This window comes from Seriola dumerili, unplaced genomic scaffold (genome assembly GCF_002260705.1).
Source record: "Seriola dumerili isolate Sdu_G_001 unplaced genomic scaffold, Sdu_1.0 BDQW01000331.1, whole genome shotgun sequence".
NCBI lineage: Eukaryota > Metazoa > Chordata > Actinopteri > Carangiformes > Carangidae > Seriola > Seriola dumerili.
The window spans coordinates 5904030-5925460 of NW_019174586.1; the positions used below are offsets into that span (position 1 = coordinate 5904030).

General features: G+C 39.5%; 2 protein-coding genes across 3 annotated transcripts; both read right to left on the bottom strand.

The window, feature by feature from the left end:
* Nucleotides 1-3760: 3760 nt before the first annotated feature.
* On the bottom strand, nt 3761-5526 carry LOC111232615 (heterogeneous nuclear ribonucleoprotein A0-like). The gene has a single exon (XM_022760208.1). The coding sequence runs from the start codon at nt 5451-5453 to the stop codon at nt 4560-4562; it is 894 nt and encodes a 297-aa protein (XP_022615929.1). The 5' UTR covers nt 5454-5526; the 3' UTR covers nt 3761-4559.
* Nucleotides 5527-7681: 2155 nt separating this feature from the next.
* maea (macrophage erythroblast attacher) lies at nt 7682-21163 on the bottom strand. 2 transcript variants are annotated; one of them, XM_022759992.1, is made up of 9 exons: nt 21089-21163; nt 16692-16874; nt 14554-14757; nt 14071-14193; nt 13214-13290; nt 12914-13022; nt 10079-10212; nt 9200-9395; nt 7682-9031 (listed from the first exon to the last, which is right to left on the bottom strand). In XM_022759992.1, exons 1-9 carry the CDS (start codon nt 21155-21157, stop codon nt 8936-8938), a joined length of 1191 nt encoding a protein of 396 aa, XP_022615713.1. In that variant the 5' UTR covers nt 21158-21163; the 3' UTR covers nt 7682-8935. The 2 variants fall into 2 exon arrangements, with proteins under 2 accessions (XP_022615713.1, XP_022615714.1); XM_022759993.1 differs by lacking the exon at nt 21089-21163 and adding an exon at nt 20082-20297.
* Between the last annotated feature and the right edge of the window lie 268 nt (nt 21164-21431).

Consider the following 21431-nt stretch of genomic DNA (forward strand, 5'->3'; position numbering starts at 1 on the left):
TGCAAGCTAGTAAACATGGATGTAAGCAATACAGGGCTTAAAATAGTTCAAAAATCTACTTTGCAAATGTTTTATCAGGAAGTAAATACATTGTATTTAGGTGAGTGAAGAGAACATAATTTTAGTTTACAGAAAGACTCCACAGTGTACCTTTAAAATTAACACAACCCTCATGCTATACAGAGATACAGAAACCAGTCTTGCCTACTTGGTTTCACGAAAGAGGCACAAAATTATGACATTACCACAGACCAATCTATACCAGCTCTTGCATAAACAAGCACCAACATTTAATTGGATATACATTATAGTATTCACTATTCCAAAGTCCCGAAGATGTACTCAGGAATTTGTACGATGCCAACCTGGTTGAATGAAAAACAAATACACCCACCAACTTTGGATCTTTGGCCTCACAAACCATATCTGTGCAACAGAATGAAAATAATCCGTGTGACCTCCTTTTGACACCCCTTTGTGATGGGTATCACCAGTGGGAGACATGCAACTATGCTCAATGTAAAAAAACAAAAGTAACATAACAAGTCTCTTGGTATATAAAAATATAGAGATTTATTGTGGATTCATAAAAAGCACGGCCAACATAACAGATGTTTCCTTTTCCTACGGGATGATCAGAAGCATCATTAATCCTATAAAGGGGACAAAAGTAAAATTTACACTCCGATCGGCATGTCAAGCATCAGTCAAACACAGTATTGTTGTCACGCACATTGTTGCTACTTATGTCACACTAGGTGTCATGAAACATCACAGCACATCAGACAGGATTTAGTAACAGGAATGCGCTTTCCTTAAATTTTGTGGTTATGAGCGATTACTGTTTGACTTTCAGTTATATTTTGTGTTGAGGTTTTATTGCTTGTTTTACTCATACCAATACAGCTAAGACATGAAGTACAAATTACAATGCCAATAAGTATAGCCACTTTCCGGCATTATAATGTACTATATATAAAGTCTGATGTGTTGTTAAATGTCCTCAACATCAAGAGTTTCTTGATAAGATCACTTTTTTAAAACCGATAAAAAGCATTTCTGCCTTCTTCTGTGAGAGCATGATAGAGACCACTTCATGCATCTTTGCTGCTTAATTAGCAGCAACCTTTAAAATTTAACAATGAAATGAAACCAACACTATCCAATTAGGACAAACACACAGCCCTGGCCAACAATAATGAATTTCCTTTTAGATTCTGGTCAGCAGACTTAAAGATCCAAAAATGTACAATGACAAACTCACAGCAGACTTGAATATTTCCTCAAACACAGCACTCACTGGCCTCCCACTGGCGCCTGAAACTTAAACTGGTAAAACTGTGCACCTCTCTGTTCAATGCCAATTTTGGGTGCATTAAAGCACAAGTATTACAAACAAACTGGTGTTCATACATTGAGGCTGTATGAACACTGTGTTTGTAATACTCGTGGTCATTTCTGGCCATTATCATCAACCTCTTGTTTATCTAACTACTAGCATCTGATATCCTGCAACACCTCCTGTTGTCCTCAAGTGGCATATTATATTTAACAACACCTGCTGTCTTTAAGGCTCAAGGGCAGTGTAATACAGGGAAACATGGGATCCCCCAAGAGAGATTCCACACAACATAAGGGGAATTTGACAGGATCAGTCCCAGTTCATTTTGTGGCCTAGCTGGAGAGAAGCGTGAACACAGACATTTCACTGCAATAAATTTTGGTTATTTATTCATAGATCCTGTAAGCCAGCAGACATCTTTGGTGTGTTTAATATAATGGTTTCTCAACTTTACGTCAATGTAGGGATTTATATGCATTTGAGTTTCTGTCATAGTTCTTTGTTTTGCAACAAGTCTGCGGAGAAATGTGGCGTCCAAGCTTTGTTATACTGGATTTTCAGCCAAATGCAGAATGCCAATGAAGCAATTCACATTTCATTAAGACATGCCTTGGATGAAGATTATCACGCTTAGGATACAGCCATGTGTAACTTTTGGTTTTACTTTACTATGAAAATAACATACAACCATATAATGTGACTTAAATCTGACACAACCCTTTATGGGATTGAACCCTGTAAACATTGTAGACGTAAAAACACAAGACAACATTATAACCATTTATTGTATTTTGAAACACACAGTGCTCAAATGCAAGATTCTTCTCCAGGAAAATCAGTTGTTCAGTCAGTGGTTTCCAACCTGGGGGCCCAAGATAAATCTGAGAATTAAGAGTTTAAAAAAAAAACAAAAAACAAAAACTATAAACCCATGCCACCACCTTTATTTTTTGTCATTTCTTAAAATTTGATGCTACACTCAGCTCCTTACCTTACCTTCTGAGGGCAAATTCAAAATGTACATATTTAAAATTGCCACTGTACTTGTGGGTAATATCAATGGGATAAATCTGTGACTTGAGAACAAGAATTTAACAAAACGTAGCTTTTCTAAAAACTCTTTTCCCCCCTACATTTAATACTGAATGTTTGTACCTTTTCAGGAAAGTAAAAATCATTGAAATTCAACATCCTAAGAAACACTTATATCCACACCAAAACCCTAACCTCTTATGAGAGGTCACAAGAAGATTGTTTTGAAAGGTCACGGGCCAAAAAGGATGGAAACCCCTGGCTTAAGTATTGTGGTGCAACAGATCATCACACAGGTCCATTGTTCAATCACCGCTGGTCATTGGGAAAAGAACGTTTATGATTGCATTGGAGCACTGTGTTATCAAAATTCCCCCAAACATATTCAGTAGACCCTGTCAAATTAGACTCATTCAAATGCATTTCGACCACTTTGGGGAATCCTTTGTGAAAACTGACTTCACCTGAGGGGGAGAAGGCACTACCACTCTCCGGTCCCCCCGTCGGCGTGGAGACACACACCCCATCGTTTTCGGGGTGATGTCCTCGTGCCCAGGTTACCGTAGCAACCTGGAGGAGATGGGAGAGAAACAGAGTGAGTAACTGGGGGGAGCAAGTTTTCTGGAGGAGACACCAATTTCCTTGTTCCATTATCTCATTTAATGGTGGAACAAAATTTGGGTCCCCTTCCACCCACTTAAAAGTTCATTAAAGATCAAATTAAGTAACCCCCCCACCCACATTTGTTTTTATTTTAAGATTAGCTATATAAAAGGCGCATTGAGCTATGAAGTGTCAGTTAAGTTGTTTAAGATTAAATAATGGCACACTTGTGCACCATCTCAAAGATAATCCATACATGGTTGACCAACACAGAGTGAAGACAGGTTGATTTACATACCTAGTTTGCTGGATGTGGATATCCTAAAGAGATATTTCAGACTCCTATCACAATCGACCCCAGGTAATCAACAGGGTCCTGATGTAGCCTACAAACAAACTGCTACGGCTATTTTGGCTGGGATAGCCTACAGGAATACAAGTAAGAACACCTAAATGTAGGAATAATCAAAGATAAATATCAGAGCCCTCATGTCCACATATAGATATATATTCAAATATGTAAAAAAGAAAGATATTTAAAAAAGGTTATATTAGCAATGTCTAAAAACCACAATTTTAAAAACAAGGTCAAACCCTACAAAGCCTACATGCATTGGCTGTGGGTAGACTACAACCATTCGGTAACCATTTCACCCACCTGAGAGTAAGGGAATAAACTGTGGGAAAGATGCCATGTAACTAAAGATCAACAAGATGGTGCCACTTATAAAACCTGTGGATGAAGCTTGAGGAAGCCTGGTTAAATAAGTAAAATAACTAAGCTAAGTGGTATAACGTTTTATTTAAAATGAACATACATAAGCATACCAAAGTGTTTTAACAGTAGGTTTGTTCTCCAGACATGAAAGTATACAATATACATTAGATATTGCTACAGGTAAATGGAAAATGAACAATATTTGGGTTGAAACTAGTTCTATGCGTGAGTTTGAGTACAGTATAGGGAAGGAAACAAGGAAACTGGATCCTGCAGTGTCACTTTCCCGCCTTTGCTGAATGACCAAAGTAAATAATTATACAAATTGAAGTTATCAGTATAACATAGCTATGAAATCCAAAACCACATAACATGCTTTCTCAAACTCATACATTGAAAAATCACACTAATTTTACTCCAGAAAACAAAATCTAATCTAATTGCTTAAAATGTAAATATTAGGATAATCAGAACTTGTCAGAAAAACAATCCTACATCGAAATTTTCAAAACAACGGGTGAACCGAATAAAAAAAATAATCAACTCTAAACGACAACCACACGCCATCGGCGTGGGAACATAAAAGGGATCACTGTGTGTTTTATTCTTCATGTTAATGTGTCCTAGTTGAACGGCAACATTCGCTGCTCGTTATTATCAGGTTTTCTGGGAAGTGACCTTCCTACCTGTTTGGGTTTTTGAGGTCTTCATTATGATTAGGGGTGTCTCTGTCCGTATCTCTGCCATGGTTGGGTTTCACGGCAGACGCCCCGTAACTGAATTTGAGTTTAGTCGTTCAAATCCTGGCTGGAGGTAATTTGTGGCAGGGGGATGGGTGGTTGACTTTCCATTGTACAGTCTCATCTAGTAGCCGCCGCCGTAGCCCCCCCTTGGGTAGCCACCACCGCCGCCGCCTCTGGTGTATGGGGCAGCGCTCCTTTGACCACCGAAGGGCCCTTTCATGGGGCCATAACCAGACGAATGCTGGCCATAGCCGCTGCCAAACTCGTTGTAACCGTTTCCACCACCATACCCACTTCCCTGGTCTCCATAGCCGCCCCCATATGGTCCGCCGTACCCTCCGTAGCCGCCACAGTTGTAGCCTCCGCCATTTCCGTAGTTGTAGTTTCCGCCGTAGTCCCTGCCGCCGTAGCCATTTTGATTTCCCCTCATGCCTCTACCTGGTCTACCCCGAGGCGCCATAGCGCTTCTGTTGGCCGCCTGCATCTCCTGCTTGGTCAGGGCTTTCTTAACCTCAACTTTGTGTCCATTGACAGTGTGGAATTTCACAACGACCGCCTTGTCAGCTGCGTCGTGGTCGGTGAAATACACAAAGCCGAACCCCCTTTTCTTTCCGGTCTCCTTCTCCGAGATGACTTCGGCCTTCTCGATCTGACCGTACTGGGAGAAGTATTCGGTCAGATGTTCCTCTTCAATGTCGTCTTTCAGGCCACCGACAAAAATTTTCTTAACCTTTGCGAGTGCCTCTGGCTTGTTCGCGTCTTCTCTCGCCACGGCCCGCTTCACCTCGACAGCATTGCCGTCGACAGTGTGCGGCCTAGCCGCCATTGCTGCATCGGCCTCCTCTGGTGTGGAGTAAGTTACAAAGCCGAAACAGCGGGACCGCTGCAACTGCTTGTTCACGACGACAACGCAGTCGGTAAGCGTACCGTACTGCTCGAAATGCTTGCGCAGGCCATCGTCGTCGGTGTCCACATTCAGTCCACCCACGAAAAGTTTGCAAAGCTGGTCGGTCATTTTTGAACAACAGTGAGATGATAATCTCTCAACAAAGTCAGTCGTCTGTTAATCTCAAAATGGTGGCGGGGGGAAGAACGCAGATGCATTTATACCGGAGGCGAAGCTTGAAATTCGGCACCACCTCTTCCGGTCCACTATTCTTTCTCTGTACAAAAAAAGACAAACGATATTCTGTGTAAAGGCTCTAAAACGACATAATGTAAAACCAAAGCAATAATCGGGAATGGGCTTATTTAAGAAAAATAAATTTAACAACACGTTTCTGTGTTGTGACGCACAATACCGTTGCGGGCAACACTTGGGAGGGCGGTTTGTGTGTCACATGGTATCCAAACCTATCGATCAAATACAATTGTTCCAATTTCTATACATATGGCATCCGTAAAAATAGAAACAATTTAGTTCAGACACATTCTTATAATAATACTTAATACTGTATACCACAGATTGGCCCTGACATTAATTTCACAAATTGAAGCCCGAGTTAATAAAATACTATTAAATGGGATCATAAAGAATACACGGGTTTCTTTTATCTTTGATAACATTGTCAACCTAAAATCAAACTTAATGTAGAACCATTTGTAAATAACGCTTAAAAGCAGCGCTAGTGCCTATGGTATTGCCTAAGGGTCGCCTTGTATGTCGGCATTACTGAGTGGTTGCTGATCTCACTATCCGATAAAAAGGAAATTTCATCCGCAACAGCAGCTTCGTTCGTGTGTTCAAGAATCGAGGCAATTAGTGGTTTGGTTACAATATTCCAATTTAAGAAATTTAAGTTTATGACAGTGAGTGAACAGGCACCAAAACAGAAGCTTCTGCCGATTCAACATTCATTTTTGTTGCAGAACACCTCCTACTCTGGTATATATTTTAATTCAGTGAATAAAAATCTATCTTTATAGCTTTATAGCTAAAAGAATTTAATAGTTAATTACTAGATATTTCATTGTCAAAAAATGTGATTATCAACCACTGATTCCAGTCAATTGACATAAATATGAGGACTTTCTGCTTTTTTTATGTTTTATATTAGTGTAATTAAAATATATTTGGGTTCTGGATTAATAGGTCGTACAAAACAAACCATTTAAATATGTTACATTGAGCTATAGAAACTTGCAACGGTAATTTTCACAATGATTGTTAGTTGCGTGCAGCACATCAAAATCCTTCATTTTGATGTAAGAGTACACGAAACCTTGCTGGTAGCACATGTACTGTCTCAAAACTGAATTTGCACTTTGGTGGATTAACGTTTACAAATTTTGATTTTTCGAAAAAGCAACACAAGATCAAAGAGTTGATTTGTTTGTCAAATTTACCTAGCAACATAGTTCTTTTATACTCATGTATTGCCATGAAATCGACATTACAGACAAGTGATCAGCACTACAGTATATTACCATCTGTATGCATGCTCTTCACTGCTAGACCAAAAACGCCCACACAGAATGGCGACCTCCTCAGACCATGGAGATTCAGGTAGTTTCAGGTGAAAGACAACACTTCACTGCATTTCCACTTCAACAGAATAGCAGTGAATATTTTACCCTACCTAGGCTTATGCTAATGCTGATTTTAGAGCCCATAGAGCAGACATTGCAAATAAAGAAACACCAATATCAAAGTTGATGGAAATTTTTATGAGGCATATTGCTCATGAAACAATCCCTTCATCTATTCTACCAACACAAACACACAGGACAGTCTGTGTCTTTACAGATACAGTTCCAAATCATTAATGGACACAAATGAGGCAACTTTTGGTTTGTCTATGAATCAACAAATGGAAGAAATGATTGATCACAAGACTGATCATGTTGAACATGGAACTGCATTTTGGATCGCTTTGTATGGGTGTTCAGTTATATTTTCACAATTTAATAATTATTTGTGCATTAGTTGACAATGAAGTCAACCTTCATGACCTATTACACATTGCAGATTTGTGTGTCCTGTTCTCATTCTGTTCCCCAGTCCATCCATCTTTTAGAGAAAGTAATAAAGAATGAGGATGACTAAAAGTTTGCAAGAGAAGACAGGATTGTTCAGCCAACAGCCTAGTTGAGGTTTCTAACCTGTCTCTTAATGAATGTTTCAAATAAAGGAAAGATTGTGCATTAAGCTACACGAAATGTTGATGAGGTGGTGTAAACCCTGTAGAATGTTGGTACCACAAGCAGCTTTAACATAAGCAGAGTTAAAGAGAAACATATCTGCACAGTCCTTCACTTTATTATCTTGTTCAATGTTGGAAAATAGTTACGAAATTAAAACTATTTGGGTAAAGTTGAATTAACTACAATCACCCATGATAAATATCCTAAATTCACTGCACTGAAATGCACTCATTCATTTAGCTGAAGAAAAAGAAGAGAAACTGGTTGAGTTAAGCTGGAAATGGCAAATCTCACACACAAAGGAAGACATCTTTTTCATTAAAAAAAAACATCAGAGATGGTTGTCTTGTTTGAATATTGCGTAAACTTCATTATGGTAGTAAAAACACCATAACTAATATTATCAAGTGAAACGATCAGCTTCTTCAGAAATGATAAGTTATACTGAACAGCCAGTTAACTTGAGGATACTGTGGGCTATATCAGGATAACAACAGCCAAGAAAAGACTTGTTTAGTTCACACAGCAATCTTCATAGAAGGTTAATCTTTGTTGTCATTACTTGTCTGGAAACCCCCTAAATTTATACATGAGGATGATCAATTCCTATCTAATATTTACATTTAAACAGGAGCCTAGTGCAGCCCAATCAGGCTCCAATTTCACAGCCAAGCAGCGGTGAGATGCAAAAATGTTAGAGTTTAACGGAGGCATGTAACACACATGCCCTTAACAACCCACCAAAAAACACATGGCTAGAAGACAACAGCATGCATCACGTAATAAGATGCTACTATGAGACCAGGCAGCCATGTTTGTTTTAAAAAAGGCCCAAATCTCATGTGTTAATCTGGTTAATGAAGTGAGTTAACACAGTCCTGCCACATGTTATTTAAGTAACAAAGGAACACAACTAGTAAAAAGGAAAAGGCAAAGTAACCTCAACAAGTTTTTATTTGCTGTAGTAAAATCAAACATCTACCTAGCAGTTTTTAACCCCCCCCCCAGTCCTTTTCTCTAGTTTCTAATCTTCAGAGTGAAAGCCTGTAAGATAATGACAATGTTGATAGTCCATGTGCTTGAATGGATCAGATGAAACGACTTCTAGCCACATCTAAGAGTCTGGAAGGAGAAGAGCCCAGTGTCTGTGTGATAAAATAGGAGGGAGTAGGTGAAAAGGAGTCAATCATGTATCGGGAGGGGGCATATTGGGTGTGTCTGTGGGGGATTGTGGGGAGGGGGGGCACTGGATCACAGCTCCACAGGTGGCTCTCTTGAGTAGGCCAGGTCACAGGTGAGGGATGACAGGCCATATTCAATCATGTTAACACTCAGACAGGCTTATCTGAGTGATCACATGATGTAGACCTTCTCAGCCTGAGAGAAGTTGAAGACTTCTTTGGTTCTGGGACACACCACTTTGTCATCTTGGCGGATGGACAGAAGGGACTGGAAAAGATGATAAGCAGAGGGTAATAAATTACACAGAAAAACAATCATCACAGCTGTTTATGACTTTTTCTTGCTTCTATACTTTATTTCAAAGTGATTTAACATAGAAACAGTTTCCCACAGTCCCTGTACTCTCAGCTGTAGTTCATCTTGCGGTGTACTCACATTGTAGCCATAGACATATCCATTAGGAAGCATCATTGGAGGGTTGTTTTCATTCATGACCTCCCCAGAGATCTTACAGACTAGTCTGGAGTTGGCACAGTGGGCCATGGGAAGTGGCTGGGCCAACTTGTTTAGAGATTTACTGCACACTGGGCAGTCTGGGTTCTTAGAGGTACCATCCTCCTTGTAGCATTGACTGGAATGAGCATGGAGGTTAAGGACAAAAATTTATGTCTTTCAATGAACATATCTGTCTCTGTGTGTTATTGTGCATCTCACAGCAGACACTTTGATTAGACGGTAAAGAGCAGAGACAAGAAATAGGAAAAAGAGAGTGATAAAGACACAATTTGACAGATCTAAACACAGTATAGCCACACATACTACTAAACTACAAGGACACTCTCTGCATTTTAAATCCTATGTCTGTTTCCTTTATTCACAATTAAAGTATTCCGTATATTACATCCTTAAACAGTATAACTGAGGGGTTAAAATTTCAGGGGCAAAACTAACGCAACAGGTTTAAGACAGTAAAACTGTGTTATGTCGATCTACTGTGCGTTTAACCCGCATTCTCACTGCCAGCAGAAACTCCAGTCTGCAGGTTAGTTTCAAACACTTCACTCTGTCTTTATCTGCCACACCCTGTCTTGATTGCCCATGTGTGCACTATTTCTCTCTCTCAACTCTTAAAAGTCAGTGTCATTTGATTCATTCACAGTCCTGTTGGCAACACTAGTTCACCAAAGCCAGGCTGCATCCAACACATGTCCAACCCTAGTCAAGAGGAGGCTTGTAATGGAGTTAACTGAAATAGTTGGCTCATACTGATCAACCTCCGACACAGATTTAACCTAATAGAGTAAGGTAGGATACGGTGTCTTGATGGCAGACAGACCAGCTTGTAGAGTGATAGTGAAGACAGAGTTGTTTCCAAGCTGGTGCAGTCTGTAGTTGTCATATCGGAACTGCTGGATCAACATCTTCCAGCGGGCTGGATCCAAAAGATCCTGATGGAACAGTACGAACAAGACAAAGATTTTTTTTTACACCAAAAGACCCAGTATTACTATTTGTGAGAGTGCACGTACAGTGAAGCACAGACCAGAGTGTTATATAAGCACTGCAAATCCATACAAATTAAACTGACAAAGAGAACACTAACAACTTCTCCAACAAACGGCTTATATTCCTACACAAACAATGTTTATCTTGCAAAACATTTTTGACTACAAAGGTTTGAAAAGCACATCATACATGTGGGGTATCTTAATTCTCTTAACTGCATCCAAGATTCCCTCACATGCATCTTAGTGTTCCCCCAAAAAACTAAAAAAAAACAAAATACTTTATTTATGTTAAAGTCATTTATGTGCACTCATTTCATTTCAGCGCAGTGTGAGAGTCTCTAGTGTGCTTTGCTGTCATTTACGGTTGCGTGTCTCTCCTCTCTTCTGCTTTCTGCTTCACCGTGTGTGTCTTAGCCCCTCCCCACACACACACACAGACAGAGTGGAGAAAAGGAGAGACGCTGACGGTGTCACACATCATGCTGCTTGATGATGACTGATGATTCCAGAACATGCTATCTACAAACAGGGCAGCAATATGCCAGCTTGTTTGGTTCCGTGTAAATATGCAAAGGCAGCACAGTGATGGGATATTTTTAACAACAATATAATGGGATCTCTATGTAAAAGGGGCTTTAGTCTCTCCCAGTGAGGAGGCAAGGAGAGAACTAATGAAGAAATATGTTTTTAAACACATCCTTTCATTTGAACTGTCATCTCAGATAACGTCTGGTTCTGATGACATCAACACGTTATTGTATTCAGCTGGATGTTTTTATCAAAGGATGGTCTTGTGTGTCCTTGCTCATGGCTCCTAAAGGATCCCTCCTCACTGCTCAGAGCAAAAATAAGACATTTGGGACGGCCTTCAAAATGGAGGACAAAAACGATTTCCTGCACAAACAATGATTAAGGTGCAAGAAACTATCAAATAAGGGAAATGAGATATACCCCAGATGCATTATACAGACAGAATCAGCCAGTGGCCAGGATGTGCCGAGACTGAATTTTTACAAAGCATTATATAATGTGAGTCTGTGCTGCCCTTCCACATGCCTTTGGAAATCGGAATCAACACCATCAGTGTACTAGAAGATTCCAGAGGCCTGTGGGAACAGGAAATAATAATAAATGTAGATGAGAATGTTTTGGTAATAAGCATAGAATACTGGAGAAGAGTTGGGCAACCTGTTTTTACAATGGTTTTCAATAAAAACCAGTCCCAGGAAAAGTGCGTGTGTGACTGGTACAACCTGAACAACACACAACCTAGAGTTCAAAAATAGTGTAAAGTTGACCCTTCAGTGAATCATATATGCATGTATTTGGTGGGTTGAAAATTTGGAAAAACAAACGTAGTTAATCACACACAAAGAGAATCACATTACTTTCTACTGTCTTTGCCAAACAAAATCTTTTCCCTCTGTGAAGCCAGCAATGTGGAATACTACCTGCTCCACTTTTATGAGTGTTAACACATCAATACTGAGCAACACCTATGCAACTAATTTTGTTGTATTCCTTATTAGCATTTGGCTCCCACAATTAATTAAACATAATGAGTAATTATGCCAAGGCTTTGTGTTTAGAGCTTCAGTCCTGTTCACGCATTAACTTGCTCTTCAATCACAGATGTTTGTTTGGAGCAAACTATGATTAACAGCTTATCAAACACATCTGAGGTGGTTGGCAAGAGTTTTTCACTACAAAGACATCTTGCATGTATCATGTAAATACAATTTTTTGAATGTAGTTACATTTAAATCCTTTGCATTGAGCTGTGTGCTATGGTGGTAACATTACTATTGAGTCTAATCTCATTAACATGTAGCTGCAAGTTTTCACACTAAATCATGTAAATGAAACTGAGCACAGTCCTCAATATTTGTTTCCAAATATGAACTGGTAACTGGTGTGTTCAATGTTCTGAAAATAACTGTGATGATATTTTTAGCTAAAACTGTGCAGGTCTACAAATATGTTGGCGGAAGACAGATTGTCAGCCCTGCTTCTGTCACACTGGCATAAGAAGCTGGCCAAAATATTGTCACCAGTTTGGCTGAATCATCTACTTTTCTTGTGCAAATAGCCAAATGCTTTTTGAGATAAATTATTGTTGGAATGATGCCATGGTACAACTCTTCAACACTTTCTGAGAATAAAAATAACAACATTGCTTCTGACAACAGCTGCTCAAGGACAAGTCTAAAGCAGCACAAGAGGAAACTGAGCATGTATCTAAAATTGGCAGGAGAGGCCCTCTAGTGGCTGTTCTGTTGCTACAGCACCTTCTCTGCTTGATCTCTAAAAAGTGTAGTCTTATTAGTAATAAAAAGTTGATGCCATTAACAAGTATCTGTTATGTTTCTGATTTATCAACAGTTTGCACAGGCATGTTGTTCATCATGTATACACACAACTGCACTGAATTATACCACTGAGCTTGTGTCCACAGGGAAGAACATTTAAGCAGACTGGTCTGTTTCAGGTCTGTCAATGATACTGGTTTTTCCATATGTGAATGGTAGACACTCGATGATATACCACTATATTCCTTGCTTGTATGTGTGTGAAAGGGGTCTGACCAAATAAAATCTTATACATGTACATATTTGCAATGGTAAAAGACCATAAGTGTTACCTTGTATGGGGAGATGTGTGTATCTGATGGGAAGGCCAGCATCCCCATCACCTGCCGAACCTCATCCAACTGTCCACCCTCTGCTTGGCTGAAGTGTTTCCTTGCATGTCTGACATAGACAAAGAGATACATGTGCACAGGATCAATGGGTGATACACTGCACATGTGTTAATGTTCTACTGGCTTTAAAGTACAATTAAAGTACAATTGGTGTAAAGATTTAGGGTGAAACAGTTAATGTGTAATGTCAATGTTTGTAATGACACAAACAGTGTGTGTGTGTGGTTCTATGTCCAATACCTGACTGCATCCATGCGTTTGTTTTGTCTGATGAGCTCAATGAACTCCTGGATTCTCAGACTGAACTCAAGACAACTCTGCCAAAGAAACAGACAAAAGATGACATTAAGTTCAAACAACTTAAATTCTTTTCATTTGCCTTTTTCTGAACCCAGGACACCGTTGCATGCAGTAAACTGATCTCTTTTATAACTGCTGTGGTACTGGTGGATTTCACGCTGCCTTTCAGTACTTTATTTACCAAATAGTTTGTGACAGAGGAAAAAATATAAATATATCCTACTGCTGTGGCTGGTAGAGCTTGAAAAACTACCAGAGTGTAGCTAAACTCAGCCTGCAGTTTTGCTTGTTTAAGTTTTTTTGATCCTCTTGTGACCAATTGGAAATTTCACAAATGCTCACAAACAAAAACTAAAACACCCAACACAAAGAAGCACCAGACCAACCTTGTAACCTTACAATATTTGGCCATCTACCCACTACCACGTTGACTCTGTAAGTAACAGCTAACTGGGAAGATTATCATGCATTCCTGCAGGTTTGAACTCTACTCAGGACTTTCTACTTTAATAGGATAATCTCAGGATTAACACTTTAATGTGCTGACACTGTCAGAAAGCCAAAACACCCAGGAAGAGTAATTAAACCTTAACATGTTTGTCCCTGAGTACAGACATTGTTACACTGTTGACTATTGTTTAGAGAGAGCAGAAATATTCAACATACAAAACCAATAGCATTTGTTCATATAGTTTTGCTTGCTTGATATACTTTGACATTGTTTTTAAGTATCTGTCAGGCCTCAACTTAAACCTGTTGGATTAATGAGGCTAAAATTTCAGTCATAAATGAACTACCTTCATCTTGCGGAGGCGAGACTTATTGTCGTGGCACCAGGCTAGGCAGGTGGCTGTCTCCTGCCTCTCCAGAGACTCTTCCACCTCCTTAGCTGTGAGGAACATCTCAATGTTCACCAGATCCTAAAAATACAGGCCAGTAGATGTGTTAATGGAAAAGAAAGGAATCAGAAACTAAAGACAAAACAACATAAGTTTATTAAGTAGGGAACAGAGGATTAAATTCAAAAACAACTTGTAAACAATGGATGAACTAACTTATCAAAAAGTGTTTCACTTCAGGATGAGACAACTCACAACCCACACACACACAATAAATGTGTATGAAGTTACACTGATAGTTTGTGTTTCAATCAAGGTCAGTGAGTATTACTTAATGTGTCATTTAGTTTTCTTTCAGTGTTGGCACAATATGAACTCAAAGAACTTCCAAATACTTTGAATGACCTTGAGAAAACACAATAATGACACACAGACAGTTACCTCTATACCACTCTGCCTGGCCAGTTTAACAGCTGTGTTGTAGTAGCCGCAGCGTAGCAGATGCTCCACCATCATGCGGTCCATGCGTTTCTTCTTCCACAGGTTGACTGAGGCTGGCTGGTCGCTGCTGTGCTCCTTTAAGTGCTCGATACGACGCTTACACAGCTTGGCGCTCTCATCTTCTGCTTGGATAGACTCAGCAGCCTACAGGACACACACATGCAAGATATGCAAAATACAAGATATTTACAAAAAGGTGAATGTGCAGTATGTAAAACAGAAGCACAAGTTCAAATTATAGTGCATTCAATACTAATACTTGTTATAATTGCACTATTTCAAAACATGTGGCATAGCAATGCCACATTTGAAGAAGCGCAGCTTATCTCGTTTTGGAGAATTTGGCTGAGAAAATGAACTAAATAAAGTCTAATTATATTGATAACATGCAATAAATCTGGATTTGAACAGGAAGAAGCCCAGATTTTTTGTAAACTTTTTGCAATACAGCTGATTACTACAAACTGATATGATAATCTGCCTGGCTGCCCTCACACTGAAGCCAGACCACAAGACTAACAGCTGCTTCCTGTTCTGTGGCTTAACTGTTATGTGGTGGAGGCAAGTTGGGTGTCATAACCATAAAGGCTGAGGATCACACACATTAAAAAATGGGCCTCCACTGCTACATGTTATATTTTATCACAAATATATTCTGAAGTGTCAAAACAGTAAAGAAACAGTGATGAACAGTGTTGTATCATTCAGTGAATAACTGCATTCCTGGGTGCAATGTTCCATGCACACTGACACTTGAGATTAGATTTATTTGAAAAAAATAAAACACTGCATAACACTGGCTTTGTAAAGCATTACCTATGTGGTTTATTTTCACACTAAGACTATCAGATTTTATTGTTGACTTTTAGACTATTTCTCTCTACACCAGCCAGAGTATTTTAGTATGTGACAAGTATCTGCTGCACAACATTTTGGCACAGAGGAAAAAAGACCTGTAGAAGTGTGTTTTGATCACTTGTTTTCTGTCATTTTAGAAAAGACCTGCAAAAACCAGCCAGGCAGCATTCCACTGCTGACAAACACAATCCACCAAGGCCACAGTCATGCCATTATAAAGAAACCACAGCCATAATAATGTGCTTTTGTCAACCGGGGCGAGTAATGTGGCTTTCAACAGTTGGCTCCAGCTGGAGGGAGATCTTGTTTATAGATCAGATACTGCCAGCAGTGTATACAGGTAGTACTAGGGCCAAAACTAGTGCTTGCATTTTTCAATTACTAATTACTGAATAGTATTTACAGTAATTTTTTTTTTTGCTGGTGCAAGTCTTTGTCTTGCTCAGAACTTTTCAATGGGGTACCATATAAGATGGAGGTTTCTTGGGCCGTGTGCACACTAACAAGCATGGATGTAAAATAATAATAACAGATTTTTTCTGTTTAATCTCCATCCACCAAAGGCCTGGTTTTGAAAATTATCTCCAAAGTGGTTACAGCTGAAAAGACTGGCATCGAAGTGTAGTATTGACAGAGGAAAGCGAAAGAGCTTAAAAACACAACACATGACTGTTGTGATAGACCTTCCACAAACAAAGCTGGCGTATTTGCACTTGCTAGCTATGTTAAGCCAACTCTTCTTTGCCACTGATTATCTCTGTAATCACTTTTTTGTTCAAGAGAATGACAAAAACCTGTCATCAGCTTTACTAGAACACAAAACAAACAACCATGGAGAAAATCTGAGGCGGCAGACGTACTCTGCTAAGATCAGGCACAGAATGGCCTGTCTGTTTATCTCTCCACTCATTTCTTAATAGAAGGTGGTGGTAGAATTCTTTTTTCTGTTTGCCAAGTTTAATTGAAGTAGAAGACAAATAAGTGAAAGAGATTTAAGTGTTTTTGTTTTGCATTTCAGTGTGAATAGCAGCATTGAGAAATACTTGGATACATGGATTTTCAAATTAATCAAAATCAGTGAAGAGATCTAGTTCCTGAAGTTTCAAATTCCAAAACTTACCATAAAGGCAAGGCCTAACTCTTTATTACACTTACCAATGACTGTGTATGTTTGTACTTCCATGAGCATGTAGAAGTGTGCCTATGTGTGTATTCCTCACCTTCCTCTTCAGGGCGCTGAGTTTCTCCACCACTCCATCCAGCAGTGACACCACGGAGTCAACCACCGGAAAGCTGCTCAGGGTCTTCTCCAGCTCTGCAACCACCATCGTCACGTGGCTCGTCTCCCGGTCGATGTTCTTCTGAGCTGCTCTGAAGCGTTTGTTCAGAGTCTCGTAGGGGACCTGTGAAGACAATGCCATTGGATATTTTTACCTTGTTGTTTGAGGCATGCTGGTTTGGCTAATGGCACAGAGAAAACATGCAGCTCAGTACAATTTTATGAAGTGTCATAACAGTTTAACAGACCCATATGAGAATGACTTTTGGCTGATTCAGGTTTGCATTTTGGAAAATGCAGAAATTTGTTTAGATAGCTGAGCTGTAATGGACCTTGTACATATCCTTCCATATTGAGAGGGTTGCTCCATAGAAAAATAAGTAGTTCGCATAGATATCCTGTCTTGGAAGGATTAAAGAGACCAGAGCAAACACAAGCCTAACTTTTCCCCCTGCTGTTAATGTTTCTTCCAAAGATATCACAGACAGTGGAATGAACTTAACATTACATAGTGTGCTCTTTGATGCCCTATGATCTGTCTTCTCACAGCCTAACTTCATAACTTTTCTGCAGCCAGCTGAGTTCAAGAACTGTTCAAGAACTGTTCAAGAGAAACAAAGTAAAGCAGGGAGCAGTTGTCCGGTGTCTACTTTTTCAGACTGCAACAATCCTGCCTTTCTTGCTGCTGCTATCTACAGAGTATTTGATCATTGTCATGTACAATTTCAAACAGTATTTTGTTAGTAAGACCGTACATATCTAGTACATCTCTAATTTGCCAGGTACCAACTTCATATGCATCTCACCTCGAATCATCACGATCCACTTAATCCTAACAAATTCCTGTTTATTTCATTGTTGGCCTTGCAACTGACTTTCAAATCAAAGAACTTGTCTTGAAAGCCTTTTTACAGTTTATGACCTAAACTACAGTATATTAAGAAGAAAAGCTTTAGAATCTATTATTTTTCACCTGATCTTTCACCATAACCATAAAGTCAAAGTATAAAGCATGTGCCCTCCACTGGCAGGTAGCTACAGTTTGCCTATTTTTAGTGATTGTGGTACTTAAAGCACAATGAAAACAAAATTTTGAAAAAGCAAAACAAAAAATATTCATGAACCACATGCTTATCATAGAAAATTTTAAATATATATTCAACAAGATCTAGAGACAATTATCTAGAATCAAACCAAACAGTAGAGTGTTTTTCTCCCTTGTACTACAACATAAGATAACTTCACAGACACCTGTAAACTAGCTTCATGTGACCATTGTGGTTCATTCTCTGATGTGTTGCATTAAAAAACAAGTGGAGCTTTGATCCATTGAGATTGTTTTTCTCTTTTAAGTTAGAGCCAGGTTCATTTCTCAGATCACTAAGACTGGAGAGGAAAATTATACAAGATTGCCATGCAAAATGACAGAATAAGCAATGTTGTTGCTTGGCTGGAATTTGGGGAATTCAGCTCTAATTTTGTAGAATTAAAGCCCAGAACAGGACCCTGTGATTCAGATATTTAATTCTACCACAGAACAGTTTTGCATGCACTAGTAAATATTCATTATTGTCCTGTTGGCAGAAACAGAGGGCTTATTCTGCTCAAGAATGTGTATAGCCTCTGTATGAGACGGAAAAGATGGAAAAGACATTGCCTTTACGTCAGTCTCTCCAGCATTTATTTTTCCTGATGGCTTCATCAAGATCAGGGTTTGCCACAGACACGTTCAACTGGTCAATGTTTGACCAGCAAATATTGAGTTTTTGGTGACACACTGGTGGCGTAAGATCAACAAATTAACAGTGGGTCATAAAATGAAAGAGTCAGTAGCCAGATAGATGGTGATTACAGCAAGCTGTAGATAAACCCAAATTAAGTTTTACACATTCATAGAATTTTTGGTGTAGGTTGGGGTGTAAATAGGGTTGTGCAATACAGTGATTAAGACCTCAGAACCACAGAGGGATGTCAACTGGCAGAATGACATGAACCAATCCAACTTCTTCTCTCCTAATATGATTCCAATACCTCATCTCAGGGTATCTGCCAATACAGGATGTAATACTGAAATAGCCGGATATCTCCCAATGTATCAGGCTATTTCAGAATTGTTTTTAATTAATGTAAAACTCCTTTAATCAGTCAGGTATTTATTTCACTGGAACAGCCCAAAACAGGCATCCAAACCTGGATATTTATTCTAATAATTGTTTAAATCAATTTCCATAAAATTCACTATATCCCGATATTGATGGTGTTATAAATGGCAAATACCATGAATTAAGATGTCTAATCTATATTGCCCACATATGTAAAGGTGCAAACAAATGTGACCTTTATTTAAAATGTGTAATAAATTTGCCCCACAAAGATTTTTCTTTCAACTTCAACAGATCTGGTATGGAAATTAGAATTTTGAGAAAATAATAAATATTCCCTTTTTTAATATGACTGGCCACTAGAGCTAATATATGGTATTACTCTTTTTCCATATGACCTTGATTTGCTTGACAGTGGACATGTAATTCAGTCATGAACACATTTCAGACAGCTATTATAGTGCTAGGCTAACAGTGTGTGAGTGGCTGTCTTTCATGATTTGTAGGGAGGCGACTCATTGCACGAGACAATGACAAGCCTGCTCCTAACAGCACACATTATTCTCATTAATGATAATCAGAATACTAATAATCATTACATGGCTTGCGTAATTTTAATAAGTCTGAATGATAATTTGGGCTCACCTTGAAATAAAGACACAATATCTTAAATATTCAGCATTACAATGTCAATATACTGTCGTGGGCCTGTACTTCTTGCATTCAGGCAGCTAACTTACAAACCACTGCCTAAAATCATATGTTAAATGACAACACGTGAATATATGGGTGAACAAACCTTATGGTTAACCTTACACAGATCTGACAGAGAAAAATATACAAATACATCCTCAAGGACATAATATCCAATACATACTGTATATTGTTGGCAATGCAGATTAGCAGCTTCCTCAGTGTCTGTGTCGGGCAAAACATTATAATTCTGCTCAACATAGCTCCAAATGTAATCAACACTGTTCTCCCCCAGCTGTAGCCTCCCATTTGATGCCAATTATAACCATCACTCCTGTCTTAAAATGGTGCCCATCATGTATCATCCTTACTGCAGCATCCAGGCAAAGACAGACACATCCCCAAACCACAGCCGTGCTTTCTGAACACAGAGACATCCTAACATCGTCATCAACACTAAACGCCACGTTATATTCATCATGGCAACATCACACCATTAGTTACCACACAAAAGCTGTCAATACATTGCTACTCACAACCGTGCGTTATTTGACGACGCTTTCTTTCTCCCTGAGACGGTTGAACACAGGAAGCAGCCCGGACCTGTTTCAGCTCGTCTTTTAGCGGTGGTGTCGCAGTAACGTTGTGTGGAATGGAGGAACAGTGCGTGTGTGCGGCGGCAGGCTGTGATTTCTCTCGCTGGCCATTTTGAAGAGCACACAGGCAGCAGCGATCTGATGACACTGCGCTAACTCGCAGGGCTGCTTCTCGTAGCGTTACGAGCTCTCCCCCGGTGATTTCCACCGATCCATCTTCCAACCAGCTAGAATCTGCATGCTCGACGTTACGTGTTTGGTAGGCAGGCTATTCATGTTTTGCGACGATAAAAGATTGATAAAACTGGGTTTGCCACAACAAGCAAGCTAGCAGGCCAATCACGTCTGCATGGTATTTCATTGACGGCGTGCCTGGTTGTTGAAGGGACGAGCACCCATGTTGTTTCATGTTCTGTCAGTGATGTTCATTGTAACGTTTATATCAACCTCTAACTGAATGCAACTGCCAAACGGTCGACTGTCCAGTGTAGCGTACTCGTCGGCGCTAAATTCATTAATGTGTCACCATCGTTTAATTAATACAGCGTTAGCTCGGCAACTGACCTGTCATAACTACTGTGAAGGGACCACATTGTCAAAAACAACAGGCTTAAACTTGAGCTAACATTTCTGAGGCCCTCGACACACTCAACGCCAATTGTGAGAGCTCATTAAGGCAGTAATGAAGCCAGCTAACTAGCCACCAACAATTGTTATTGTCGAACTCCCCAATCTTTACTGTCGTTTTTCAAACACAGGTAGTTAGTGGACGTTGCTACCTGGCTAAGCTAGTCCAGCTAACGTTAGCCTCCCTGTCAAGTTCGCTGCCCTCGCTATCTAATGAACTACTAATCCCCACTTTCCTAATAACACCAACTGCATCGTGTCTTTCAGCATCCCGGGAATCATTAGACTACCGATATATGGAAGTTCCAATTTTTGTTTACCTTCAGGGTTGGATATTCTTGGACTTTGAGAGCCATGGACAGTTGAGATGCTGTCTCTTGCACCGCCATCTTGGTTTTGTGGTTTTCTTGTGGTTGTTTGTGTTTTTTTTCCATCAACTCAGAATGGCCTTACTACCTCACTACCGCCACCTGGTGGGACGGTGTCAGCACTGACAATATGTGGGGGGTGGGGTGGGGAGGTGCTCTGTATAAGGTTTTTTCAGATGCTTTTCTTATCTGAAGAGACTTATAATTGCAAGTATTTGTTGATTTAAGATGAGCTGTAACATTTTTACATGAAACGATGTTGCCGACCAAAGTTATTGAATATTTTCATCATCAC